The 26,024-nt window shown below is 43.6% G+C and overlaps 1 protein-coding gene across 2 annotated transcripts in view; it reads left to right on the top strand.

Annotated features, from left to right (window-relative positions):
- tmem245 (transmembrane protein 245) overlaps nt 1-2,183 on the top strand; it is a 102,130-nt gene extending 99,947 nt beyond the window's left edge. For both annotated transcript variants that reach the window (XM_033049587.1, XM_033049579.1), the window contains one exon: nt 1,138-2,183. In XM_033049587.1, coding sequence (XP_032905478.1) covers nt 1,138-1,183 — 46 coding nt within the window. In that variant the 3' untranslated portion in view covers nt 1,184-2,183. The remainder of the gene's footprint in view (nt 1-1,137) is intronic.
- The last annotated feature ends 23,841 nt before the right edge of the window (nt 2,184-26,024 follow it).

The raw sequence follows: 26,024 nt of genomic DNA, 5'->3' as shown, positions 1-26,024 counted from the left end.
AGTGACGAATGCAAAACAACAGAATGGCGCAAGATTAGAGTCAATCCAAAACAGTGCGAAAAATTTATATACTGCATTGAATATTTTCAGCCTAAAATATACCCGACCCCAAAAGGCATCTATCCATGTTCTCCAGAGATGCTGTCTGGCCTGCTGAGTTACTCCAGGACACTGTGTTTTTATACACTATGGTGCAGTATTGTGGGACCAAGCACAGATTAAGTGACCACTTTGTCAAGCAACTGCAGTTTGTTTGCCAGGATCACATAGAGCATAGAGTGCAAGCTATTTTAATTCCCTTCCACAGACACGTCTATCTTCAGCCTCCTCCACTACCCAGGTGAGATGCAGCTCAAACTGGAGCATCTGCACCTCATAACCCGCCTGGATAGTTTACAGCACAGTAGCATGATATTACATCTCCAGTTCCAGGTAAACCACTCCCCCTTTGTCTCTTTCTCCCTCCTTATGATCTACCCAAGTCTTGCACAATCCCTTTTTAAATTCTCCAACTCTTATCTAACTACTTTCTGCTATCTCATCACCCACACATTCCTCCCACAGGGTTCTCTATCCTGCTATTCCTATCTACCTGACATCCCTCATTTATTCAGTTCCACTCATCAGATTCCATGATCCTTTTACTGTCTCCACAGACCTTCCCAGTCTTTGTCGCTATCTCCACCCTTCCCTCCCCTACCTGACTAGATGCAGGCAGAGGAGATTAGTTTAACGGCATAATGTTCAGCATGAACATTGTGGGCTGAAGGGGCTGTGCTGTACTATGTTAACCAATCACCCCTCACATGAATCCACACCTCTCTGTCTCCCCTATACTCTTAGTCCAAATGAAGGGTCCTGACCTGAATGTGCATGTCCGTTTCCTTCCTCTGGTGCTGCCTGGCCCACTGAGTTCTTTCTTGCTCTCGGATTCCAGCATCTCCAGTCTCTTGTAACTCTTCTATCTTTTTACCAAATTATATAGCTTTGTAAATAATTGACATTTTGGAATTGCTTACTTTGATTAAAAAATATATTTTTTTAATTGTATGTGTAAAGATACTTTCAAAATAACAGCTAGGCAATGTTGGCAAGTCCATTTTCTAGTTGATAATTATTTGTTTGTTTACATTTCAGGCCTTTTGCTGATAGTACTGAGGAAGTTAAGCCTGCCACTGAGTGACCGATTGTGTTTCTTTATTACGGAGAGGAGCATGGGCTCGTCTATCTATCGCTTTCCTGCACTGAGATCACACAGTTGTGGCCTTCCTATGCGCTCCAAAGATGAATATCGCATTAGCTGCAATATACAGAACAATGTATTATTCACACTTAGGTGGGCATAAGGAATTTACCTTTCCATTACTTTGCACGTGAATGTAACTCGCAAGGATGCAGTCCAGAGTTAAAGTTTGGAACTCCTGAACTTAAGTTTTCACCCAAACAATTAACCGTTGCAGTTCTCTTGCTAGTTTTGATATCAAGAAAGGTTGAAATGCTATTTTATTTTATCTTTTAATACTTTCTAAGGGCTTGTTGCAATTGCTCACAATCTTGAGTGATTTTAAAAATAGAATATTATACAGGATGCTAATGTATTGTAAACATAGTGTACTAGTTTGTTTAGTTTCTTCCATGAATGCTTATAAAGGTTTGATGTATTGGCAGGTAGCCTGATTTAGCCTTGAAACTATGTAGCTAATACCCTTCTCCTCCAAAAAATGAACTGCCAACATTTATGTGTTAGAGGAACGCTTGAATAATGGACAATTGAGTATGATGTTTACTCAATCATTCTCTTTTGAGATATTTTGAATTAATTCCCTTAAATATCCACTCCTGGGTTGGATGCTTCCTGTTGTTCTGAGATTATGTTGTGCTTCAGTTCAAGCTAAGATTATCTAATTTGCATTATTATGTAATTGTAAATTTAAGTGAGTGGGATGGTGTAAGTAATGGTGGTAACTAAGATACACAGAAGAAAGAGATGGTAATATTGTGGTATTTTGGCTGCACTTTGAGATTGGCATTATAGATGGGATTTGCCCTTGTGCTTTTGCTGTACACTCCATGGCACAACTTGAACGGCCAGGTTCAATTTTGACTACCGATGCTGTCTGTCTCTGTGATCATGTGGGCTTGTACGTTAATTTGCCACTAAATTGCCCCATGTGAGAAAATGAGGCGGTGCAGGCTCGAAGGGGCGAATGGCCTACTCCTGCACCTATTTTCTATGTTTCTATGAGCGGTAGAATCTGCAGTAAATGGATGATTAATGGTTGGTTGGCACACTGACCTCAATAGCGCCAGAAATTAAAACCGATCAATGGAGGGATAAGGAACAGAATATATATCTGCTACCCTCTTCAAATTTTTTTCAGTGTACATTGATTTAAATATTTATAGCTTTAAAGTTTGAATTCACATTTCCTTGAATTTGGAAAAGAGCCAACAAATATATTCTAGCCAGCTAAATAGGATAATAATGGGTGTGAATGCTTATTCATTTCAATTGCAATTCCAGCACTTCAGTGGAGGTACAGATGATAAAATATGCACTGACATGAGTTTCATTTTCAAAAGACTAAATTTGAGGCTATTGAATGGGAGGAGATAAAATTAACCAGCAAAAAAAAAGCAAAATATATTTATAAATGGTTAGTTAAATGTTACAACGGAATGCAGACTATTGCCAGTTTTTTTGCCTGTAAAGTTTTAATCCTGAGGGAATAAAAATAGGAAAATGTTTAGCTGAGAATCTGATTATTCTGATATGAATTAAATTAATAAATGTTGACATCTTACAGGGTACTTAATGGTTACAAGCTGTATTGAGAAAATTACACGGAACTGTATACTTATGAAACGGGAAAAAATTAATTTTAGATATGTTAGTCACTTATTTTCTGTTTGCTTTAATAACCCTAATCTGGCTGCATAAAATCTACAGGGTTCTTTTTTTTTTTGTAATTTCAATCACTATCAACTGCTTCTGAAATGCTGTAGTTAGGATACAGGCAAATAAACTCATTTATACTGGCGATTTTATTGATTGCCAAATGGTTCCAACTTCTAATGAAGACTTGTATAGTATGCAATCTGTCAAGAAAAAGTACTTGGAAACTTTTGAATGTTTTTATTCAGGTAAATTGTCGTATCTGTTTACAGATTCCCTCGTGCACACTAAATACAACTACATACAAAATAAAATAAAAGCTGTAAATGGATCCTTGTTGAGGAATTCCATGAGTGTGCAAAATATCAACTCAAATGTGTATAGAATAGAATGCAAATTTATTGTCATTCAAACCTAGGTTTGAACGAAATATCATTTCTACAGTTTTTTTTAACATTACAAAACAATCCAAGACCCACACTTAACACAGTTTACATAAACATCCATCACAGTGAGTCTCCAACATCTCCTCACTGTGATGGAAGGCAAAGTCTTTATCTCTTCCCTTTGTTCCTTCTCCCGTGGTCCAGCAGTCCAACTGCAGTGTCGAGGCGAACTGGGGCTCCGATGTTAAAGCCCCCGGCGGGCGATGGTAAGTCCCTAGGCCGTTTAAGCCATGCCGGGCGATGTTAGGCCCCGGCTCCATGTCCTTAAACCCGCGATTCCAGCAGGAGAAGTCGCCGTTGCGGAGCTCGGAAAAGCGGTCTCCCACCAGGGACCTGCGAGCTCCCAATGTTCCCGTCCACAGGGTCTGTGGCCGGTGCCTCCGAACTCCAAAAGTCGGGTCGCAGCCGCGCACCACCACAGCTCTTCCCGCTCCGAAGTTGGCCAGCTCCGCGATGTCCGTTCCACAGGCTCTGCAACTGGAGCCCTCAGGTTAGTCCCGGCGGAGGTCGCCGCCGGCTCCACGATGTTAGGCCCAACGACATCCGAGACCCGACAGGGAATAGTCGGGTCCCCGCACAGGGAAGAGATTTAAATGGTTTCCCCACAGCCCCCCCACCACCCCCCACATATACACAGCTAAAAATAATAATAAAAACTAACTCAAGACATACATTTAACAAGACAAAAATAAAAAAAGACAGACAGACAAAAGAAAGACAGTATCGATGCTGATTTTTGCTTGGTCCAAACCTGTGGAATGTATTTGTTGTAAAATTTAGAGTACAGATTTAGCATTGTTTTAATGCCCTTAAACATTATTATACAGAAAACAAAACTGTTGTTCAATTATCTTATTTGCCAACTTGACTATCTGAAACCTGTCTAACTGAATAGATATAAAAACAAAGCATAAATGTAATTTTTTAAGTTTGAGTATATTTAAGTGGCTTGGACAGTATTTTTGAAGGACCTTTATAATCTTTGGAAAGAAATGCTGGAAAGATAGTAATTCAGGCAGCATCCCTGGAGAACGTATATAGTGATGTTTCAGGATGAGACCCTTCTTCAGTCGACCCGAAACAACACATTGCATGTTCTCCAGGGATACTGCTTAACCCGTTGAGTTACCCTAACATTTCCTTGGTAAACCAGCATCAGCATTTCCTTGTTACTACTTTATAATCTCTGCAATACTTTGACACTGTTTTGAGGTGATAGACAGGGCTGAGTGACGCATCCATTTTTTCATGATAATCACAGAATTTCCTAACCTAATATGCAGTGAGAGAATCAACATTGGAATGACTTCGGGGAATTGAAGATGACTTGTTAGTTTTAAAGTTAGTTTCCAGCCTGGGAGAAGAGCAGTGATGAGACCGTTTAAAAACAGTTGCTGAGATGGTCAGTTTCCAGCCCAGAGGCAGAAAAGAGCAGGGGCAGGACAATGTTAAAAAGAACCATTGTTTGGCTCACTGAACAGCACAGCAGTAAATAAGAAACAAGGGCACAGTGGAGCTACCATGTGGGAGAGGCTGTGTGTTGAGTTGTAGGGTAAGTGCTGAGGCTTCTGTAAGAAGGCTGAGGGTGAAATACGGCGTTTTTTTTCCACAAGTTCTTTGAATGGTAGTCCTGTGGTAATCACAGCTGGGGAATCCTGAAAACTTGTATTGATTTTTCTGGAGCATGAGGGACTGAGGAGATACCGTATAGAAGTATATAAAATAAACAGTCAGAATATTTTTCCCAGAGTGGAAATATCAAAGTCTGGAGGGCATAGCTTCAAGGTGAGAGAGGTAAAGTTTAACGGAAATATGCGTGACGAGATTTTTTGTGTACCTGGAACACACTGCTAGGGATGGTGATGAAGGCAAATACGACATTGGCATTTAAGAGGCTTTTAGATAGCACATTGATTTGTAGGATATGGATCACGTCAGGCAGAGGAGATTTGTTTAACTTAGGCCTACAACATTCAAGCCGAACATGATGCCAAGGGCCTGGTCCCATGCTGTACTGTTTGATATTCTATATTAATTTTCAAGTTATAAATGGAATAAATACCAACCTTGTCAGTACAATTCATGCCATCATTTTTTAAAGTCAAAGCTTTGCACTTTTCCAACACAATTCCAATCATTTACATGCTTTTTATTAAATATTGTAGTTTAACTGGCACATTTGTTCTTGCCTTGTGCTAACAATCTTTTATTTTAGCAAGTAATGGAATTACTTGACATTATGATAAATTGTTTTGATGAACCCCAGCTTTTAGAGACTGGTATTAATCCTGAAACAAGACAACCAGACTATTTTGTGAAAAGGCTGGTGCTGGAAAATATCCAAAGCAGCAATTCACAGTTAATCTGATGAATTATTTTCCATTTTAATAATTTAAGTTTCAGAAACAATTTTAATAATTATGACATTACCTTTAGGATGTTTTGTCCAATTCCTTAATTTGAACAAGACTCCTGTTATTTGGTATTGTGGCATAGGAATACAGTCTTGTCCTTGAAATGTAAACATATTGGTAAAGTGAGATCATTTATGCTTTTATCACCGAGGCCATTGTAATTAAACCATAACCTTCAACATCAGGATTAAACAAATAATAGTCTACAACTAAAATCATTCATCCTTTTGTACAAATAGTACCTATTTTTGTACCATCCCTCAGTGTATTTAAATAAATGGTTCAAGCATAGGACTATTGCCAACGACTACCAGACATCATGCATATTTCAGTAAAGAAATTACTGATTGGAATCTGCCTCCGAAGGCACTAACGTAATCTTCCCTTGCACACTGTAGCAGAACCAATGAGGTTCTAGATAGTAGTCATGGTAGAGTAAACAGTTCCCCACTAGTTGCAAAAACAAAAAAGACACAAAGTGCTGGAGTAACCCAGCCGGTCAGGTAGTATCTCTGGAGAACATGGATAGAAGACAAAACGTCAGGACCCTTCGTCACATTCAACCATGTTTCTCCCATTACTCTCATCCCCACAGATGCAGCAGGAGATGCCTGATGGGGAAGTTGTCTGAGATAGTGTTCCCCATCTGCTGTCTGCGTACCTGGTAATCTCTTCACATAACAGAGGTCATACTGGGAAAGTTTGTTTCACTCTTCCATGTTTCTTCCATTACACTGTGTTGCAATACACTGGAGCTTACATGAAGATTTATCAGAAACAAAAGCATCAGGCCAGCCTTGTTTGACACAAATCTTCACTCATATTGGTTCTGTTTGTGACCCACTAGTTTGAATTGTGGCTTGAATCGTGGCTATTTTTAAGAGGGAGTTAGATGTGGCCGTTGTGGCTAAAGGGATCAGGGGGTATGGAGAGAAGGCAGGTACAGGATACTGAGTTGGATGATCAGCCATGATCATATTGAATGGCGGTGCAGGCTCGAAGGGCCGAATGGCCTACTCCTGCACCTATTTTCTATGTTTGTATGGCGTCATGAAGCAAACATAAAGACAGTGCCATGGGGAGTCCAATTTTGAGGACTGCTCAATAGACTCTCCCGATTGATGCAGTCAAAAGCTTTGGTGAGGCTGGTGAAAAATTCCATCAAGTTATCACAATAGCTGGAATCCACACACTGATTCAAGAAATATCTCTTCAACCACCGGGAGGAATTAGTAGAGGAGGACCCTGCCATGACTCATGGTTGTCAGTAGGGGGAATCCTCTGAATGAGGATTCAACTTCTGCAATTTACAGGTCCATTTACCAACCGCACCTACCAGCATCAGCTCTGCAACCCAGCCCTTCTACAAAAATTCATGGTAAGATCCAAGTAAATGAGCCACTTCTCCTACCTCAGAAACCACCTCTCATGACAGTGAAGAAATTTACTCTTCAATACAACAGCACATGTGGTTGGTTGGGAAAAAGGCCGTATATCAAGACGTCACACCTGACACTAAACAATATGGTTCCACAGTCAGCTGTATCGGGCAGGCCACATTATTTGCATGCACAACACCAGACAAATAAAACAGCCTTTTCAGTCTAAGTATTGTATTGTATTCAATTTATTGTCATTATCTCATATTAGAGACAACTAAATGAATTTTCCTTACAGTCAAGTATCATAAAAGATAAATAAATAAAACATATTAAATAAAACAAAAGCACAAACACAGAAGTCCACGACACAACATAACCATAACACAACACAGTGGCACCAAAGTTGAGGAAGGTACCATTGTCCAGCCAGCCTCCCCGCCGATCCTCCCAGATGTTCACCCATGGTCGGGGCCTCCCGAGCACCCGCAGTCGCCACCATGGGTGGCCCAATGCTCAGGCCCTCACGCCGGGATGATGGGACACCGACGCCGAACCCCGGCGGAGAACATCCTCAGCGGCCCGGACCTCCAGTTCAGCTACCTCCCACTGGAGTCCGCGGCTCCCGAGTCCACAGGCCGAGCCGGGCGGAGTCGCAGGACTACGCGATGTTGATCAGCGCCGTCCGCGTTGGGAGCTCCGCGATGTCGGTGCAGCAGGCCCAGCACTCCAAACGGCGATCCCCGGTTAGGCATCGCCTGCCCGCGATGAATCCAACGCTGCACCGCTGCTGCTGCTAGAGCTCTGGTCGGTCCCGGCAGGAAGGCCGCGCCAATCCAGTAGGTAGGCCGCTGAGGGGGAGGGGGGAGGGGGGGGTGGCGGCGAGGATGCGACTCGAATAATAGTCGCATCCTCTCCAGGAAGCGACTGAAGGACGGTATTCCCCCTTACCGTACCCTCTTCCCCCAAATAAAGACATTAAAAAAACACAAAAATCGCACTTCAAGATCGCACTGAAGATGGAGGCAGCTAGCACCAGCGCCACCGGAAATACAAAAGCTATATTACGTGAAGAGATTACCAGGCAGGCAGACAGATGACGATAACACCATTTCACAAACTACCTCCCCATCAGGCGTTTCCTGCTACACGTGTTGTGTTCCCTAATGGTCCTGTGGATTTCAAAGTGCCTGATGAGGCTGCAGTGAAAGAAAATCTTCAGTCCTGGGTCACTGCTGAGATGATTATTTATACTTACAGAAATGACAAATATTTTAAAAGCATAATTACTGTAAAGTTGTATTTTTAGCCCTTAAAATATATTTTAAAGGTTAATATATAAACCTATTAAATATATTTTTATTTTAAAATTGGACGAAGGCAGTTCTCTGATTCTGAACTGTGCAATCTATGCACTTCCCTATTTCTCAAACCTGACTGCAAATTATGTTTACTTTTTCAACACATTTGCAGGGCTGCCAACATTGGGTGAGAATTGGGAGTGAGAAATTGCGAGAGACCAAGTCTGAGAGAGTGTAGCGACCGAGGGGGGGGGGGGGGGGGGGCCAGGGTGTGGGAGGAGGGCGTCCCCCAGAATTGTGCAATATGGTGCATACTGTAGCGCGATTTTTAACTTAAACTTGAATGCAATATATATGCTTTAAATTGGATTAGCTATGAATAAGGTTAGACTAAATTACATTCCTAATTACATTCCACAGTAGAGCCAGGCTCTGATCAACACGTGAAGCACATGAATGATCTTAGTATATTCAAGTATGGAAATCAGATTATAATCAAAAACTTGGCCCATGTGGACCAACCTGGGTCTCACGGCACACCTGGTACTACTCCTGACCCCGACTCCAGTTGCATACCTTCTCTCATTCCTGACCCTGAATCCAGCATTACACCTGGTCCCAGCTTTGACTGCACACCTAGTACTATTCCAGACCTTGACTCTGGATGCACACTTGGCCTTGCTCCTAGCCCCTCTGCACTGACAATATATCTGGCCCACACATAAAGCCTCATATCTGACCCCCTGGACTTAAACCATTATGTTCAAGTCCACAGATGCTTATCTAATGCAGTCATCTTTTATGGGGCACTTCACAGACCAAATTATATATAACAAAATTTGCTCCATCCATTGGCTTCCTTGTTATCTAACATGCTAGTTACTTTGTCAAAGAAGTCATCAATTGGTTGAACACAATTTCTCATCCATAAAGTTATACTCAGCTGTATAAGTATTCTGTTACCATTTCTTTCAGTTTCCTAACAAACTGTCCTGAAGTCATTTTCATACGAATATTTTCAGTATTTTGCTGTCTTCCTCTCAGCTGGGGCTTTTCTGAAATGCAAAGTCCAATATCTATATATTTAAGCAATATTATTCTATTAAATGTGATCTTGAGAGTACAACATATTTTCTGCGGTATTCATAACATAACAATGCTAAAAAGATCTTTGTTTTGATTGCACCTACCAACATGCATACATTATTATATTACAGTTAATATGTACCGATGGCAATTTTTTGTTCCAATGCTCCCCATTCCCAATTACTTTTACATTGAAGTGATTGAAATCCAAGTGAAGTTTAAATGGCATCATAAAAGTAAAAGTAATATGGATGATATTCATTACGTGGTTGGTTGGGGTCAGTATCAGCACAATGACTATATTAAACTGAATCTTCAGATGTCCTAGTTCAAGCTAAAACTAAAGACAAATAATAATCTCCTCACACATTCCCCTGTAAGTATCTCTGTCACTCTTTTAAAATATGCCCCTTCTTTGAACAAGCTCTTAAATATCGCATCTGAATCAGTTTCCATTTGATTACATGCCTTGAGGATGTTCATCTACGTGTTCAATTAATAAAACAACGAGATTTGGGACATTTCTATTCAACCTGTCAAAGGAATTGGGGAGGGGGGCGTTTAGAAATAGTCAGTGAGGTAACCAAACAACAGTTGAGTGGCAAATGAGAATAGTGCTACCTTCCCAATATTTAACTGAAGGAAATAATGTGTTAACGGGGCAGTATGTTGTGACAGACAGCCTGACACCTTGCATGTCATTTTAATATTACACTTATCCCATCCCCCTGGATGTTCTGGATGAATAAATTAAAGTTTTGTCAACTAATTACAAATCAGGTTAATTCCAAATCAATAACATTAGCCAACTTCAAAACATGAAGCGCTAAGCATTGGGATCCAGACATCACGGACAACTGGCCTCAGTTCCCCGCTCACATCTGGCAGTGTTTTCCATCAGAACCATGGGGCCGTGGAGCGTTTTTGAAAGTGGGGAGGCTGAGCCTGGTGAGGGAGTGGAGCAACCGAGTGGGGAGAGGGTGTGGAATTGCGGTGTCCCCCCTCCCAGGCTAGGGACCTTTTGAAATTTGATGTATTCAAATCATGTTTTAGTGCATTGTAGAAGTATGATTTCAATGTTTTTTGTATGAAGTATTTTTAAGAGGTAACTTTTGAAGGAGTAACTTTTCCCACACAAAGGGTGGTGGGTGTATGGATCAAGCTGCCAGAGGAGGTAGTTGAGGCAGGGACCGTCTCAACATTCAAGAAACAGTTAGACTGAAACATGGATACGACAGGTTTGGAGGCATGGACCAAAAGCAGGTAGCGTAGCTGGGACATGTTGGCGGGTGTGGGCAAGTTGCACCGAAGGGCCTGGTTTCACACTATCACTCTATGACTACATTATACCTCCACCATGCATGAATGCTTCAAAATCAAGTGATCGAGTTTTATTGCCATATACTTGAGCATAGAAACATAGAAAACAGGTGCAGGAATAGGCCATTCGGCCCTTTGAGCCAGCACTGCCATTCAATATGATCATGGCTATTCATCTAAAATCAGTACCTCTTTCCTGTTTTTTACCCCCATATAGAAACATAGAAATAGGTGCAGGAGTAGGCCATTCGGCCCTTCGAGCCTGCACCTCCATTCAATATGATCATGGCTGATCATCCAACTCAGTATCCTGTACCTGCCTTCTCTCCATACCCCCTGATCCCTTTAGCCACAAGGGCCATATCTAACTCCCTCTTAAATATAGCCCTTAATTTCGTTAACCCCGAGAACTAAATGTAACTCTTGAAAACATCCAGTGAATTGGCCTGCACTGCCTTCTGTGGCAGAGAATTCCACAGATTCACAACTCTCTGCGTGAAGAAAGTTTGTCCTCATCTTAGTCCTAACTGGCCTACCCTTTATTCTTAAACTGTGACCCCTGGTTCTGAACTCCCCCAACATCGGGAACATTTTTCCTGCAGTTACAGTAAGTGAAAATCTAGCAGGCAAGCAGGATGCAACCACCCCCATTTGAAGTCCACTATCTTCCATCGTTTCTACCCAGTGCTTGGTACTTACTTCCAGCAGCCACTGGTTGTCCTCCAGGATGCACCAAGCCGCAGCCTGATCCATGCCGGTCACCTGGGCGAATTTGTTATAGAGACTCTCACGGCAGCGGCGCAACGCTTCAGACGGCCCGGGACTCTTGCACTGAGGCTGCTCCATGGCCAGAGCTGCAGTGAGCGACTCTCCAGCCCGGCAAACACTCGCCAGCTCCGCTCCCCGTCCGCATCTGACCCCGCCGCTGCTTCTGCTTCCAACACCCGTGGCAGTTGATATGAGCATGAGAAATTTGTGATCAGCATGAGAATTTTGCGAAATGCGTGATTCTCACACTCAATGCATGAGAGTTGGCAGCCCTGCCTCTATCCCCCTCACTCTCCCCCTCTCTCTCTCCCCTTTCCTCTCTCCCCCCTCTTCCTCTCCTCTCTCTCTCCCCCTCTCTCTTTCCCCTCCACTCTCCCCCCTCTTGTCTCTCTCTCCCCCCCTCCCCTCTCTTTCCCCTCTCTTTCCCCTAACTCTCTCTCCCTCTCCCCCTCTCTTTCTTCTCTCTCTCCCCCTCCCTTTGAGAGTCTCTGTCACTTTGGCACAAAGACTCTCACGGCAGTGGGGCAACGCCTCCGACGGCCCGGGACTTGCACTGAGGCTGCTCCATGGCCGGAAATGCAGCGAGCGACTCGCCAGCCCCGCAAACACTCGCCAGCCCGGCAAACACTCGCCAGCCCTGGCTCCCCGCCGCACCATCCCTCCCTCAGCCCCGGCTCTCCAACACCCGCGGCCCATGGTACAAATTCTATTCAGATATGCTGTTTTAGTTTAGAGAAACAGGTCCTTCGGCCCACCGAGTCGGCACCGACCAGCAATCCCTGCACATTAACACAATCATACACACACTAGGGACAATTTTGACACTTATACCAAGCCAACTAACCAACAAACTTGTATGTCTTTGTAGTGTGGGAGGTAACTGAAGATCTCAGAAAAAACCCACGCGGTCACGGGGAGAACATACAAACATCATACGGACTGCGCCACTGTACAATTGTCATGAGGCAAATAACCCAAGATTATAAAAAATCAATTCATCAAATTCATGGTCTACGTAAAACATTAAGATTGCTGGTCCATTTTATAAGTGCCTGGCAGGTCGGTGAGGGCGCTGCGAGCCGGCAGCCTTGCCAGCAGCGTGTTAGGTTTTTTTTAGTGTGTCTCAATGTGTGTTTTTAATTTTTTTCTGTGTGTCTTGTGTGGGGGGTGGTGTGTGGGAGGTAAGGGAGGAAACCGCTTCGATCGCCTCCTCCACAGAGAGGTGACTTTTTCCACATCGCCTCCCTCGTGGCCTAACATCGAGGATCGGTGCGGCCTTTCCCGGAGATGCGCCCGGGGCTTCAGCCGCGGGCGCAGCGAGGACTCTTTCGTCGCGGAACGGGCGAGCCCTCGCTGGGGGTCGCCGGAGGGGAGCGCTCCGTTTGCTGACACGCGGTCTGCGGAGCTCCAACTGGTGCGGCGTCCGGAGCCTGGGATCCCTCGTTGGGGACCTCGGAGAAGAAGAGCTCCGACCGCCGGCCCGCGGCCTACTTCTACCGCGAGCGCGGCGGGGACTTAACATCCAGAGCGGGATCCCTCGCCGGTGATCCCTGGAGAGGAGCTCCGACCGCCGGTCCTGCGGTCTGCGGTGCTTCTGGCTGCGGTGGGGACTTTAGATCTGCGACCGCCGGCCTGCGGCCTACACCATCTTGAAGCCGCGGTCTCTGGTGGGGAGGCACCGATTCAGGACTTACCTGGACTTACCTTGCCTGTACATCTGGACGCCCGCAGCGGCGACTGTGGTCCTGGCCACGGGGGAAAATGGAGGAGGACTGACCAAATTTTGTGCCTTCCACCACAGTGATGAACGCTGTGGTGGATGTTTGTGTTAAATTTTTATTGTGTATTGTGTGTTCTTTTTTTATTCTACCGCTGCTGGCAAATTCATTTCACTGCGCTTTATGTGCAAGTGACGACTAAAATTTGACTTGACATCGTCACGAGGCCACAATTTTGATATTCATCTCCCTTACAAAGGCAACACGTAAGCAGATTTAGCAACATTTCTCACACAAACACAAATGGCACCTGTGACATTCAGTAATTGAGGAAATGTCACAGGTGCAGCAGCTGAGGGTGGGGTCTGGCAGCCAGCCAACTTTCAGACACAAAAGATCCACAAAGTGATTCACAACTAACTGCATTTAAAATAAGCTCCTTTGATCAAGTGAAACCATCTACCACATCATCAGAGACCTTTGAGTTACCTTTGTCAGACCTTATCTTGCACTAATCATAATCATAATACTTTATTTGCCAAGTATGTTTTGCGACATACAAGGAATTTGATTTGATAAATGTTATACCCTTTATCTGTACAGTGTGGACGGCTTCATTGTAATCATGTATAGTCTTTTCTTTGACTGGATAGCATGCAACAAAGCTTTTCACTGTACTCAGTACATGTGACAATAATAAACTAAACGGGGAAAAAATGCAAGATATTTTAGGGGAGAGACTGAGCAGAACGTTTGCAGAAATATAATGAATATAATAAAGCTTGAGGTTTTTAAATGGTGATAAATGAGCCATTTGGCTGCTGTGGAAAGTGAGGGCTTGATAGATGGGGGTGGGGTGGGGGGGGGGGCAAAGCCAAGATTTTGGAAAGGTTTGTAAAATAGTTACTATGTCAATTGTGTGTGGCATGGAAGGAGAACAGTATGGGTAGGTATAGGTGTTCAGTAGGACAACACTTCAATCATCTTGGCATATAAGTCAATGGACTAAATGCTGGTAAATGTGATTAGATTAAATGGTCAGCATGGAACATGGTGGGCCATGGCCTATGTCTGTGCTCTATGAATCTCGGACAAAAGTGTCACAACATCTGAGGTGGAAAAGCGATGCAGGGGGAATGTTCAAGAGGTAAATAAATGTTCATTTGAAAGCTGAATAGTGCAATGTTTGATGCTCATAAATGCAGCCCAGAGACTCCCAGGTTCCGCTTGGAGGATATTGGGCAAGAATTCAAGTGCTGAGTTTTTATCCACAATCTTCACTGTGTTTGAGCAGCATCTTATAAATGTGCCCATTGTCTGTTATTACATTTTGCTTGAACCAAGTTGGAGAAACGTTAAATTAAAGCTGATCAGAAGAAACAATCATGAAATAGCCTTCACTCCAGACAGTGGATATGATTATTTCATCAACAACGATGCTTTGTGCTTCTACAGAACTGATTAGAGGTCTAAAAAATGTTCAGAACTAAGCTAATTTATTTTAGAATTCAGCCAGTGTAATATTTTAGATAATTCCCCAATTCTAATCACTCCCATTTCATTTGACGCCTGCACAATCATAGTGTTATACAGCATGGAAACAGACCCATTGGCCTGACCAAGATGCCCCATCTACACTAGTCCCACGTGCTTCATTTGGCCCATATCCCTCTAAAACATTTCTATCCATATATCTTTTACATGTTGTTATACTTGCCTCAACTACCTTCCCTGGCAGCTCGTTCCCTATATCCACAATGCTCTGTGAGAAAGAATTGCCCCTCAGGTTCCTATTAAATCTTTCCTCTCACACCTTAAACCTATATTCTCTGGTTTTCGATTCTCTTATTCTGGGTAAGAGACTATATCCACCCTGTCTATTCCTCTCATGATCTTATACACCTCTAAAAGATCAGTCCTCAGCTTCCTGCGCTCCAAGGAATAAAGTCCTAGCATGCTTCACCTCTCCCTATAGCTCAGGCCCTCGAGTCCTGGCAACATCCTTGTAAATCTTCTCTGCGCTCTTCCAGCCCAACGGATTCCTTCCTGTAGCATAGCGACCAAAAGTGAATACAATTGTGCGGTCTCACCAATGTTTTGTACAATTATAACATAGCACCCCAATTTCTATACTCATTACCATGATTGATGAAGCCCACTATATCAAAAGTCTCTTGACTACCCAATCTATCTGTAACGCCACTTTCAAGGGACTTTGTACCTGCATGCCTAGATCCCTCTAGAACCCTCTCCAGGTCATTCACTGTCAAGGTTCTGCTTGGATTGACTTCCGAAAATACAACACTGCACCAATCTGCATTGTATACTCTTGTCATCACATCATTTTAAAACATACCACTTTCCGGACATTCCATTGCCTGCAAACAAACAATGCAAGTTCCTTTCTCAAAGTTGGCCTCCCCCAATACAGAGTTTTAACTTTTTAAAACTAATAAAACAGTGGTCGCTGGTCGCAAAAGCCTCATTCACAGACACTTCAGTCACTTGCCCTTCCCAATTTCCTAAGAGTAGATCAAGCTATGCCCTCTCCCTAGTCAGTCCCTCTCCACGTTGCCCGAGGAAACTTTCCTGAAAATATTTAACAAATTTCACCCCATTTAAGCCTATGGCAGTCCAGGTCTATATTGAGAGTTAAAATTCCCCACTGACAACCCTATTAGTTTTGCAGCTGCATGCAATATCCTAGCATATTTGTTCTTCTAATTCGCATTGACTATTTACACTCGCAACAAGGTGATCATCCCCTTTTTATTTCTCAGCTCCACCCATGTAACCTCAATCCAACAGTCCTTCCTAGGCATATAGAAATTGGGGTGCTATGTTATAATTGTACAAAACATTGGTGAGACCGCACAATTGTATTCACTTTTGGTCGCTATGCTACAGGAAGGAATCCGTTGGGCTGGAAGAGCGCAGAGAAGATTTACAAGGATGTTGCCAGGACTCGAGGGCCTGAGCTATAGGGAGAGGTGAAGCATGCTAGGACTTTATTCCTTGGAGCGCAGGAAGCTGAGGACTGATCTTTTAGAGGTGTATAAGATCATGAGAGGAATAGACAGGGTGGATATAGTCTCTTACCCAGAATAAGAGAATCGAAAACCAGAGAATATAGGTTTAAGGTGTGAGAGGAAAGATTTAATAGGAACCTGAGGGGCAATTCTTTCTCACAGAGCATTGTGGATATAGGGAACGAGCTGCCAGGGAAGGTAGTTGAGGCAAGTATAACAACATGTAAAAGATATATGGATAGAAATGTTTTAGAGGGATATGGGCCAAATGAAGCACGTGGGACTAGTGTAGATGGGGCATCTTGGTCAGGCCAATGGGTCTGTTTCCATGCTGTATAACACTATGATTGTGCAGGCGTGAGTCCTTCCTCACTCCCGCCTATCTTGTTCATTGAACTTTCTTTCATCACCTACTATACCAATTCCTCCTTCATCTGTCCAGCATTGGATCCCACCCCTCTGCCAATCTACATTAAACTAGGCCATGTAACATTAGCATACCTGCCAGCCAGGATATTGATTCACCTCCAGTTTAGGTGTGACTCGTCTCCCTTGTTCAGGTCATCTCTGCCCCAAAAGAGATCCAAATGGTTTATAAATCAAAATCCCTGCCCCCTGCACCAACTCCTCAGCTCTGCATTCACCTGTCATAACATTTTGTTGCTACCGTCACCAGCTCATGGCACCAGGAGTAATCTGGAAATCACTACTCTGGAGGTCCTAGTTTTTCATCTTTTGCTACGTCCCTATATTCATTTTGCAGGACTTGATCTTTTTTCCTACTCGTAATTTGTGCCAATATGTGCTTCTGGATGCTCTCCCTCCCTCTTGAGAATGTCATGCAGCTGCTCTGAAAAATCCTGGACTCTGCTACCAAGGAGTAGCAATGTTACAACATTTTGAGATTTAAAAAATCAAGTCTGCAATTTATCTCATCAGATAACCATACGGTTCGTATGGGGCCCAAATAACATTTTCTCAACGTAAAATTAGATTAAAGCCATCCCAAAAAGCAAGATTATATGTAAAATATACGACTTACACTTTGTTTCGTCCCGTTCTTGCGATCCGTCACGTTGTAGGCGTTGAGGGCGTTCGCTTTTTATTTTAATCCAAATATTAACTTGTCCAGCGATTTAAAAAAAAATATATAGCGTGAACGGGAGTCGGATCGATTTTTCGTCAGCAGCTAGCAGCCTGAGGAAGTCCGCCTCCGATAGGCAGTACAAAACGGCATTTTAATCCCGCTCCCCCCCTCAAAGGCGCCTAAGTCGCGCACACGGCCAGTGGCAGAACTGCAGCGCCGCTGAAGGTGAGTATTGTAACATCGCTACAAGGAGGCAACACACCATCCCGGAGTCTCCTTTGCTGCCACAGGATCTGTCTGCACTCCTAACGGGTCTCCTATCAATGTCACGCTGCCAGACATCACCCTTCCCCACTGTACCTCAAAACCAGCTTCGATGCCACTGACATGACTGCTGCTGCCCTCCCCTGATACACATCCTCTCCAACACTATCCAAAGAGGCATACCTGTTGTCGAGAGGAATGGCCACAGGGAACTACAGTATTCTGTGTTTTTTCCTTTGCCTGGTGGTCACCTATCTACTTTCTGACCCTATCCTAGGCGTGACCACCTCACTGTCACTTCTATCTGTGACCTCCGTCTCTCGGATAACTTTGAGGTCATCCAGTAGGTGCTCCAGTTCCCTAACACTGGAAGGAGCTGCATCTGGAAGCACCTCGCACAGGTGTAGTCCTCAGGGACACCGGAAGTCTCCCTGAGTTCCCACATCCTGCAGGAGGTGCATACGACAGCCCTAACTATCACCTTTACGGCACTAGACCACGGGACGTTTAGTGGTGAACAGAAAACTAGACTTTATATTATCTCACTGTCACCATCTATGCCAAAGCCTCACACTCACTGTCCAAACAGCACTTAACTGTGGGGTCTCAGTAATTGACTGGCCTCTTCTAAAAGTCCCGCTCTTCTGTAACTGCTTTCAGCGTGTACAACTGACACTCATCTCAGCTCATTAACTGTTAAAATATAAACAGTTCATACATTTTTTTTAATGTTAACTGCCATCAGTTCTTCAAAGTTCATATTTAAAATCAGTGTGATCACAGCATCATCGAAGGTGACCTCCAAAGTTGCCTGTGTGGACTTTTCATGTTCTCAATGTGACCATGGCTGATCATCCCCACTGATGACCACATGGGGTTCCACCCATCATCTCAAAGACTCGCCAATAGGTTAGTTGGCTTCTGTAAATTGACAGCGGTATAGGTGAGTAATAAGAAAATCAAGGGAGCAGTGAAAGGCATACAAGAGAAAAACGTTACAGAAAAATAATGGGAGAATGAGCCAGCATAGTTGTGTGGTCAGAACAGCTTTCTATGTTGTCATGAAATATAAAAAATTGCCAAACAGAATGCAGCACAATGCCAAAATATGATTTATATTCAAATCCCCAAATACTTGCAAGATTTAGATTTGTAGATATGTGTGCAAACGGTCATTGAATTGGATTTGTTGAAACAGGTTTCACAAAAACAAAGAGACTATATGCTAAAGATTAGACTCACATTCACATCAAGCCCATATGAATTAGGAAAACATGTACAGGCCAATTATCAAGAGAGGAAAATGTCACAAGATGCTTGTTGTTAACCTGGCTGATTAAGGTAGAATGCCCCAAGGACAACCTCCTTATACCTACCCAACAATAAAAAAACATGTTGTATTTCACAAGCAGCCATTCCACTTTATCCAGGCATTTTAAAAGTCACAATGTAGTGAATTAAAGTGACAATGGCTCGGATTTGTCTGGCAAAGACAAGAAAATACTGATTATTGACTAATATGCATGCAACTCACAATAATTATTACTATCAACAAATGAATTGTTTCAGCAAAGATGCCCCCATTTCCTTCAGTGATTCAAGCCTCCTCAGCAGATTGCGCTATGTTGAGGCAATCAAACAAAAGTGACAAGGATTTCAGGTATTTACAAGGTTTTTTTTAAAATAACCTGATAATGTCACACATTACTGCACAAATTCTCAATGTGCCTTTTAAGGCACAATTACCGCTTAAGGGCCTGTCCCACTTTCACGACCTAATTCACGACCTTTTTTACTCGTGGACATTTTTCATCATGCTAGAAAAACGCCCCGACCTACTTGATGCCACAAGTACCTACGACCAGCATCACGGCCTGCTACGACCTACCTACGACCTCGTGACGACCATGCTGCGAGTATGAGTCAAGGGCAAACTCGGCAGAGGTTATGAATTAGGTCGTGAAAGTGGGACAGGCCCTTTAGCAAACTCTCTGATTCTTAAAGAAACTTTGTGTATAAATGTTACGACTCCCGAATGCAAGTACTTCAGAGCCACGTAACACAAGTCAAAAACCAGGTTCAGGTTCAAAAAACAGTTTTAATGATTCATTGGAACACAAAACTCAAACCTGATTTAAACAACCCAGTCAGGGATATGGATAAACCGACAAACAATTTAACAATGCTCCAGCCAGCCACACCATGGGCCGTCGAACCGGAGATTCCAAAACCTGCCCAAAGAGATACAACCCTGAAACCAAAATACACGAAAACTCTAAGGTCAGCCCTTATCCGTCCCAATACAATATCTGATAACACGGAATGGTGAAAATACACAAAGTTCTATGCCATGTGGTCAGGCTGCCTCGGCCCCCACCAACAGCCTGCTCATCAGTCAGAGTCCACGACGAAGAGAAGGAATTCTGGGAAGCTCTGGTCTTTATACTTCAGATGAGTCACCCGTCACCTGACGCAGCTGGGCCAATCGGGTACAGGAGCCTTTAACCCCTCGATTCCAGACTCACAGCCACGAGGCCTGTACTTGGGATAGAAACAGAGAAGTAAGTACATAGCATTCACCAGGGGGGGGAAGCGCCTAACAATAAAGATTAGAAGATAATTAAACATTTGCAAGAAGTCATTTCAGAAAGTTTGAAATTTCAATTTCTACCCGATCACACAATTATGTTTCAATACTTCCTTTACTCTGCATTTTAATTAAAATGTGCATCCAATCATATTACCTTCCAATATGGGAAGCCGTTCAGCCAGAGTCCATGCCAACTCTCAGACCAATCTACCAATCCTGATTCCTTTTATTTCCTTGTAACCTATTCTCTCTGACATCGCCTCCAACGCCCCACTGGTCGACCTCCTAGCTTTGAATACCAGGGGTAATTTACTTCCGTCAGCATGTCTTTGGGTTGCAGCAGGAAACAGTTGTACTTGGGGAAAACAATGCAGTTACAGAGAGAAAGGGCTTAACTTCACATTCACAGCATTGGAGGTTAGGATGAGATTGTTGGAATTGAGAGATTGCGATGCTGTCTGCTGTGCCAGTGTGCCTCTCAATTGATGTCTGAAAGGCTGTTCATGTAATTGACTACTCAACCAGCTAGTGACTTCATATCTGCCAGTCATTGGAGATCCCTTTGAAATGAAACCCAATAGCAATGGAACTCAGAAAAAGGAGTCAAACCACAATGTTTTTGTGAGTAGCTTTCTTCAAGATTTATTTGCATCATCTTTAGCCACAGGTGTACTGTTATTTAAGAAGGGCAGCAAGGACAAGCCAGGTTGGTAAACCTGATGTAAATGATGGGAAAGTTGTTGGGAGGAGGTTTTTAGGAACAAGATCTAACAGCGTTTGATAGTCACACACTGATTAGGGTGAAGTCAACATGGATAATGCATGAGAAATCATGCCTCACAAACCTGACAGATTTGGGAGGTCACCAAATGGATTGATGATAGCAGGGCAGTGGACATTATCTATTTAGCCTAGACTGGCCATTGATAGGCTACTTCGGGCGATTCGATTACATGGAATCCAAGGTGAGCTAGGTAATTGGATTCAAAATTGGTTTGGACGAAGGAGTCCAAGGGTAATGGTGGAGTGCTGTTTTTCCGATTGGAGGCTGGTGGCCAGTGGAATGTCACAGGAGTTTGTGCTAGGTCCACTTTTCTGATGTATGTTAATGATTTAGATGACAATGCAGTTAGGTAGTAAATTTACAGATGACGCCAACATTTGTGGTATAGTGTGAGGAAGGATATCCAAGTTTACAACAGGATCTAGATCAGTTAGGAAGGTGGGTCAATTAATGTCAAATGGAATTTAACTGACAAGTGCGAGGTGTGCTTTGGTATGTTAGAACAGGATAGGACTTGCACAGTAAATGGTAGAGCCCTGGAGAGTGTTGTAAACCAGAGGGATCTGGGAGTACAGGTGCATGGCCCCCTGCAAGTGGCAGGTTATTGTGGTGAAGATGATGTTTGGCTCACTCGCCTTCATTGGGAAGGGTAGAATAAAGGTTGGGACATCATGATGCAGCTGTACAAGCCGTTGGCAAGACCACACTTGGAGTGTGCACTTCTGGCCGCATGGCTATAGGAAGGATGCCATTAAGTTGGAAAGAATGCAGAAGAGATTCACCAAGATTTTACCTGGACTTGCAGGGATGACTTATTGGGAGAGGCAAATAGGCTGGGATCTTTCTCTCGAGTGGAGGAGGCTGAGATGACCTTGTTGGGGTGTAGATGATCATGAGGGGGATAGATAAAGTGAACGCTTATGGTCTTTTTTCCCCAGTGTAGGGGAGCTTAAAACTAGAGGGCATAAGCTTAAGGTGAGAGGGGAGAGATTTAAAAGGGACACTCTTTAAAATAGAAGCACATACAAGTATGACTTGCAAAAGCTATTTGGACAGATAAATGGATAGAAAGGGTTTAGAGGAAAATGGGCTTACTGCAGGCAAATGAGACTAACCAGGTTTGCCAACTTGGTCAGCATGCACAAGGTGGTTCAAAAGTTCTGTATACTTGCTGTATAGCTTTATAACCTTAAGATCCCAGCAAGTAGTGTTACTCCACTGATGACCATCATAGAAACATAGAAAATAGGTGCAGGAGTAGGCCATTCGGCCCTTCGAGCCCGCACCGCCATTCAATATGATCATGGCTGATCATCCAACTCGGTATCCTGTATCTGCCTTCTCTCCATACCCCCTGATCCCTTTAGCCACAAGGGCCACATCTAACTCCCTCTTAAATATAGCCAATGAACTGGCCTCAACTACCTTCTGTGGCAGAGAATTCTAGAGATTCACCACTCTCTGTGTGAAAAATGTTTTCCTCATCTCATCATTTAGTTGACCCTATCATTTTTGGGGCAACAAAAGGTATTTCCTTCAAAGCTTTTAAAGCACTCGTTCATTGTTTTCTTGTTTGACGAATTGTTTGTAGCAATTAATAAACAGAATAATGCTGTGGTTGACAATCAAAAACTAGCATGCTGGAAACGTGAAACTGAAACTACTCAGCAAGTTGGACAGCTTCTATGGAAAGGGAAACAGGATTAATGATTCAGGCTGAAATTCTGGTGATGGGTCTTTGACCCGAAATGTCTTTCTTTCCAGAACAAGGGGTCACAGTTTAAGGATAAGAGGGAAGTCTTTTAGGACTGAGATGAGAAAATCATTTTTTACACAGAGAGTGGTGAATCTGTGGAATTCTCTGCCACAGAAGGTAGTTGAGGCCAGTTCATTGGCTATATTTAAGAGGGAGTTAGATGTGGCCCTTGTGGCTAAAGGGATCAGGGGGTATGGAGAGAAGGCAGGGATGGGATACCGAGTTGGATGATCAGCCATGATCATATCGAATGGCGGTGCAGGCTCGAAGGGCCGAATGGCCTACTCCTGCACCTATTTTCTATGTTTTCCCCAGACACTGCCTGACCTGCGGTGTGTTTCCAGCATTTTCTGTTTTTATTTTGTACTATTGAGTGCACAACCATTTTGCACATTAGGTAATTTCAATCAGAAAATTACATTTAGGCAGGTTTCCCCAAACACTCTATGCCAATTAAATCCTTTCATCTGTAATTGGTTCTGTTGTACGTGATTTAACTTCAGATATCAAGCTAATGGTTAAAAGGCAGCCAGAACGAAAGTCAATTGAAGACCATCATTATAGCTTTCAGCAGTGAGATGGAAACTTTACAAAAAGTTTACTTAATGGATCTTGGCACGAAGATAAAAAAAGCTGATAAAAACGAAGAAAGTGAGGATTCTGGTGGTGGGAATTTGTGTTTGCATTAAAACGGGAGGAGTGGTGAGGATTGAATGAAGAAATATTTTTGAAATAACAAAACAAATAAAATCTCAGCTTTTCCAGAAGACATGGAAAAACTCAGTGAGCTGATATTGACAATTGTGCTAAGAACAGAATAAATATTATGTGCATTATGGACATGTCATCTGAATTGAGGTTGTTGTGTCAAGGATATGATGTGATGATGAATAAGGAATATCACCGATATCTGAATCAAAAGTGACTAAGGGATGAAGGACCTGGGAAACCATTGAACTGACAGGAAATAAAATGAGCCATAAAAGTTCAGACAGGTGAACAAAGTAATTAGACAAAAACATAAACTTGACAAAAGTCGACATAAACCTTGCTTAAAAATGGACAAGGACAGAGGTGTTCAGTATCTGAAGTGACTAAAAACATAAACTTGTGAAAGAACACCACAGAAAAATATTACTATCTAATCTAATGGGAAGAATAAATTAATTGGAACTATCTTTTTATATTTGTGAAATGCAATATGAAGCACAAGTGTCATGGAAGCTACCGAATTGATTGTGTGGAGAAGTTACGGCATTATGTCATGGATGGAAGGCAGGCACGTGCCGTCAGGGTAGGTAAGGTAGGCACTGCCTACCCTGAATAAAATTATAAAATGGTAATTACTAAATATAAATAGTAAAGGCATGGGAGAATAATGCCTACCTAAGAGATCGATCTCTTTGGTAGGCATAATTCTCCATGCCTTTCAACTGCAGCACCTGTAAGCCTTGAAGGTCTGTTCCGTCAGCGCTGGCTCAAGCTGTCAATTTCAAGTGGGGCTGAAGGCAGCAGAAATTCTGCCTTTGCAGCATTGCGCAGGCGCAGCAGCCTCCTATGCATGCACAGCGCTAGTTTCTTGGCGGGGTTTTCAAATATGGATTGTCATTATTTTAAGTGTATCTTGGGAAACAGAGAGAAGAATGAAGTTCGTGTACCAATGATGTGGTAAGTACATTTCTTGGTGCTTTATGTTTTTAAATACCGTATTTGCCGGGGTGGGTGGTGGAGGGGGGGGGGGGGGGAAGAGCTCCTTTCACAGCGTTTCGGGAGTCTGGCCCGGGGTAAAGTTGCAGGGAGGGCACGAATGTTGTGAAGGAGGGGGTCGGAATCAAGCCACTTGCGACACTCCTTGCACGGAGCCACCGCATTGTGGCCGGGGCGGGGCGGGGTGGGGGGGAGAAGTAGTTCGGGTGGCTGCGAGCGGCCGCCGGGCCGGACAGCGGAACCAGCCGCCACCTCAGCGCCTTCTCCCGGCCCCCGCTCACCTCTGGCAGCTCTCAGTCTAAAAACCTCTCTCCTGCCGCTCGCTGGCCTCACTCATGTCAGCCTCTTCCCGCAAATCCTTAAATTCCGACAGCGCGATTGAGGTTACTCGGCTGTGGGAATTTAAGGATTTGCTGAAGAGGCTAACATGAGCGAAGTCGGCGAGCAGCAGGTGAAAGGTGTTCAGACGGAGAGCACTGCCAGAGGTGAGCGGGCCGGCAGAAGGCACTGAAGTGGTGGCCGGTTCTGCTGTCGGGTCCCGGCAGCCGCTCGCAGCTACTCGAGCTGCTTCTATCCCCGGCTACAATGTGGTGGCTCCGTGCCCGGAGCGCGGCAGCAGCGGTGAGTGAGTGAGTGACTGCCATTATCCCCGACCCCCTCCTTCTCAACACTCCTGCCCTCCCGCAACTTTATCCCTGGCACAGACTGACACGCTGTGAAAGGAACTCTCCCCCCAATTGGTCCCTTGAACAAGTGTTGTCATTCAATTAGATGAATTCAACTTTTCCCTGTGCTCCCGTTTTTCCCACCATCTCTTCATCTGCCATCACCCTTCCCCCCCAACCCCCCCCCCCCCCCCTTTCCGTAATTAAGAATAAAGGAGACTAGGAAGCCTTGGGGAAATTGAATTGTTACTGTTTTTATTTTTATTTTTTATTTTTACGGAGCGAACAATCTGCGCATGCGCAGTTTAATTTTTTTTAAAAGCCGACTGACTGCCTACCCTGAGTAATTGTTCACGGCACGTGCCTGATGGAAGGATATTCAAAGACTTGGTATCCTGATTTTAGTATTGTTTGTTCATGTAATTGACAACAGTTTTCTAATGCCTCTCAGGGTGTTTTCGATAACCTTCATGATTTGGTTGGCTGGCACAAAGATAATAGGTAGTAGGTGACCGGGCACAAGTTCACCCTACCCACAGAGCCAATGCAACCCTCCCTGGGATAGAAACATAGTAACATAGAAAATAGGTGCAGGAGTAGGTCATTCGCCCTTCGAGCCAGCACCGCCATTCAATATGATCATGGCTGATCATCCAAAATCAGTACACTGTTCCAGCTTTATCTCCATATCCCTTAATGCACCTTACTATTTTCACTGTGCGAGATGAAAATACAGTATTTAAGTTTTGATGCATTAACACTGACCTTTGCAGTTGAAATAATAGTTACACAAGTAATACAATACAATACAATA

The sequence above is a fragment of the Amblyraja radiata genome, chromosome 2 (genome assembly GCF_010909765.2).
Source record: "Amblyraja radiata isolate CabotCenter1 chromosome 2, sAmbRad1.1.pri, whole genome shotgun sequence".
Lineage (NCBI taxonomy): Eukaryota > Metazoa > Chordata > Chondrichthyes > Rajiformes > Rajidae > Amblyraja > Amblyraja radiata.
The sequence above is the reverse complement of the archived record's forward strand: the minus strand, read 5'-3'. Positions and strand labels throughout refer to the sequence as shown.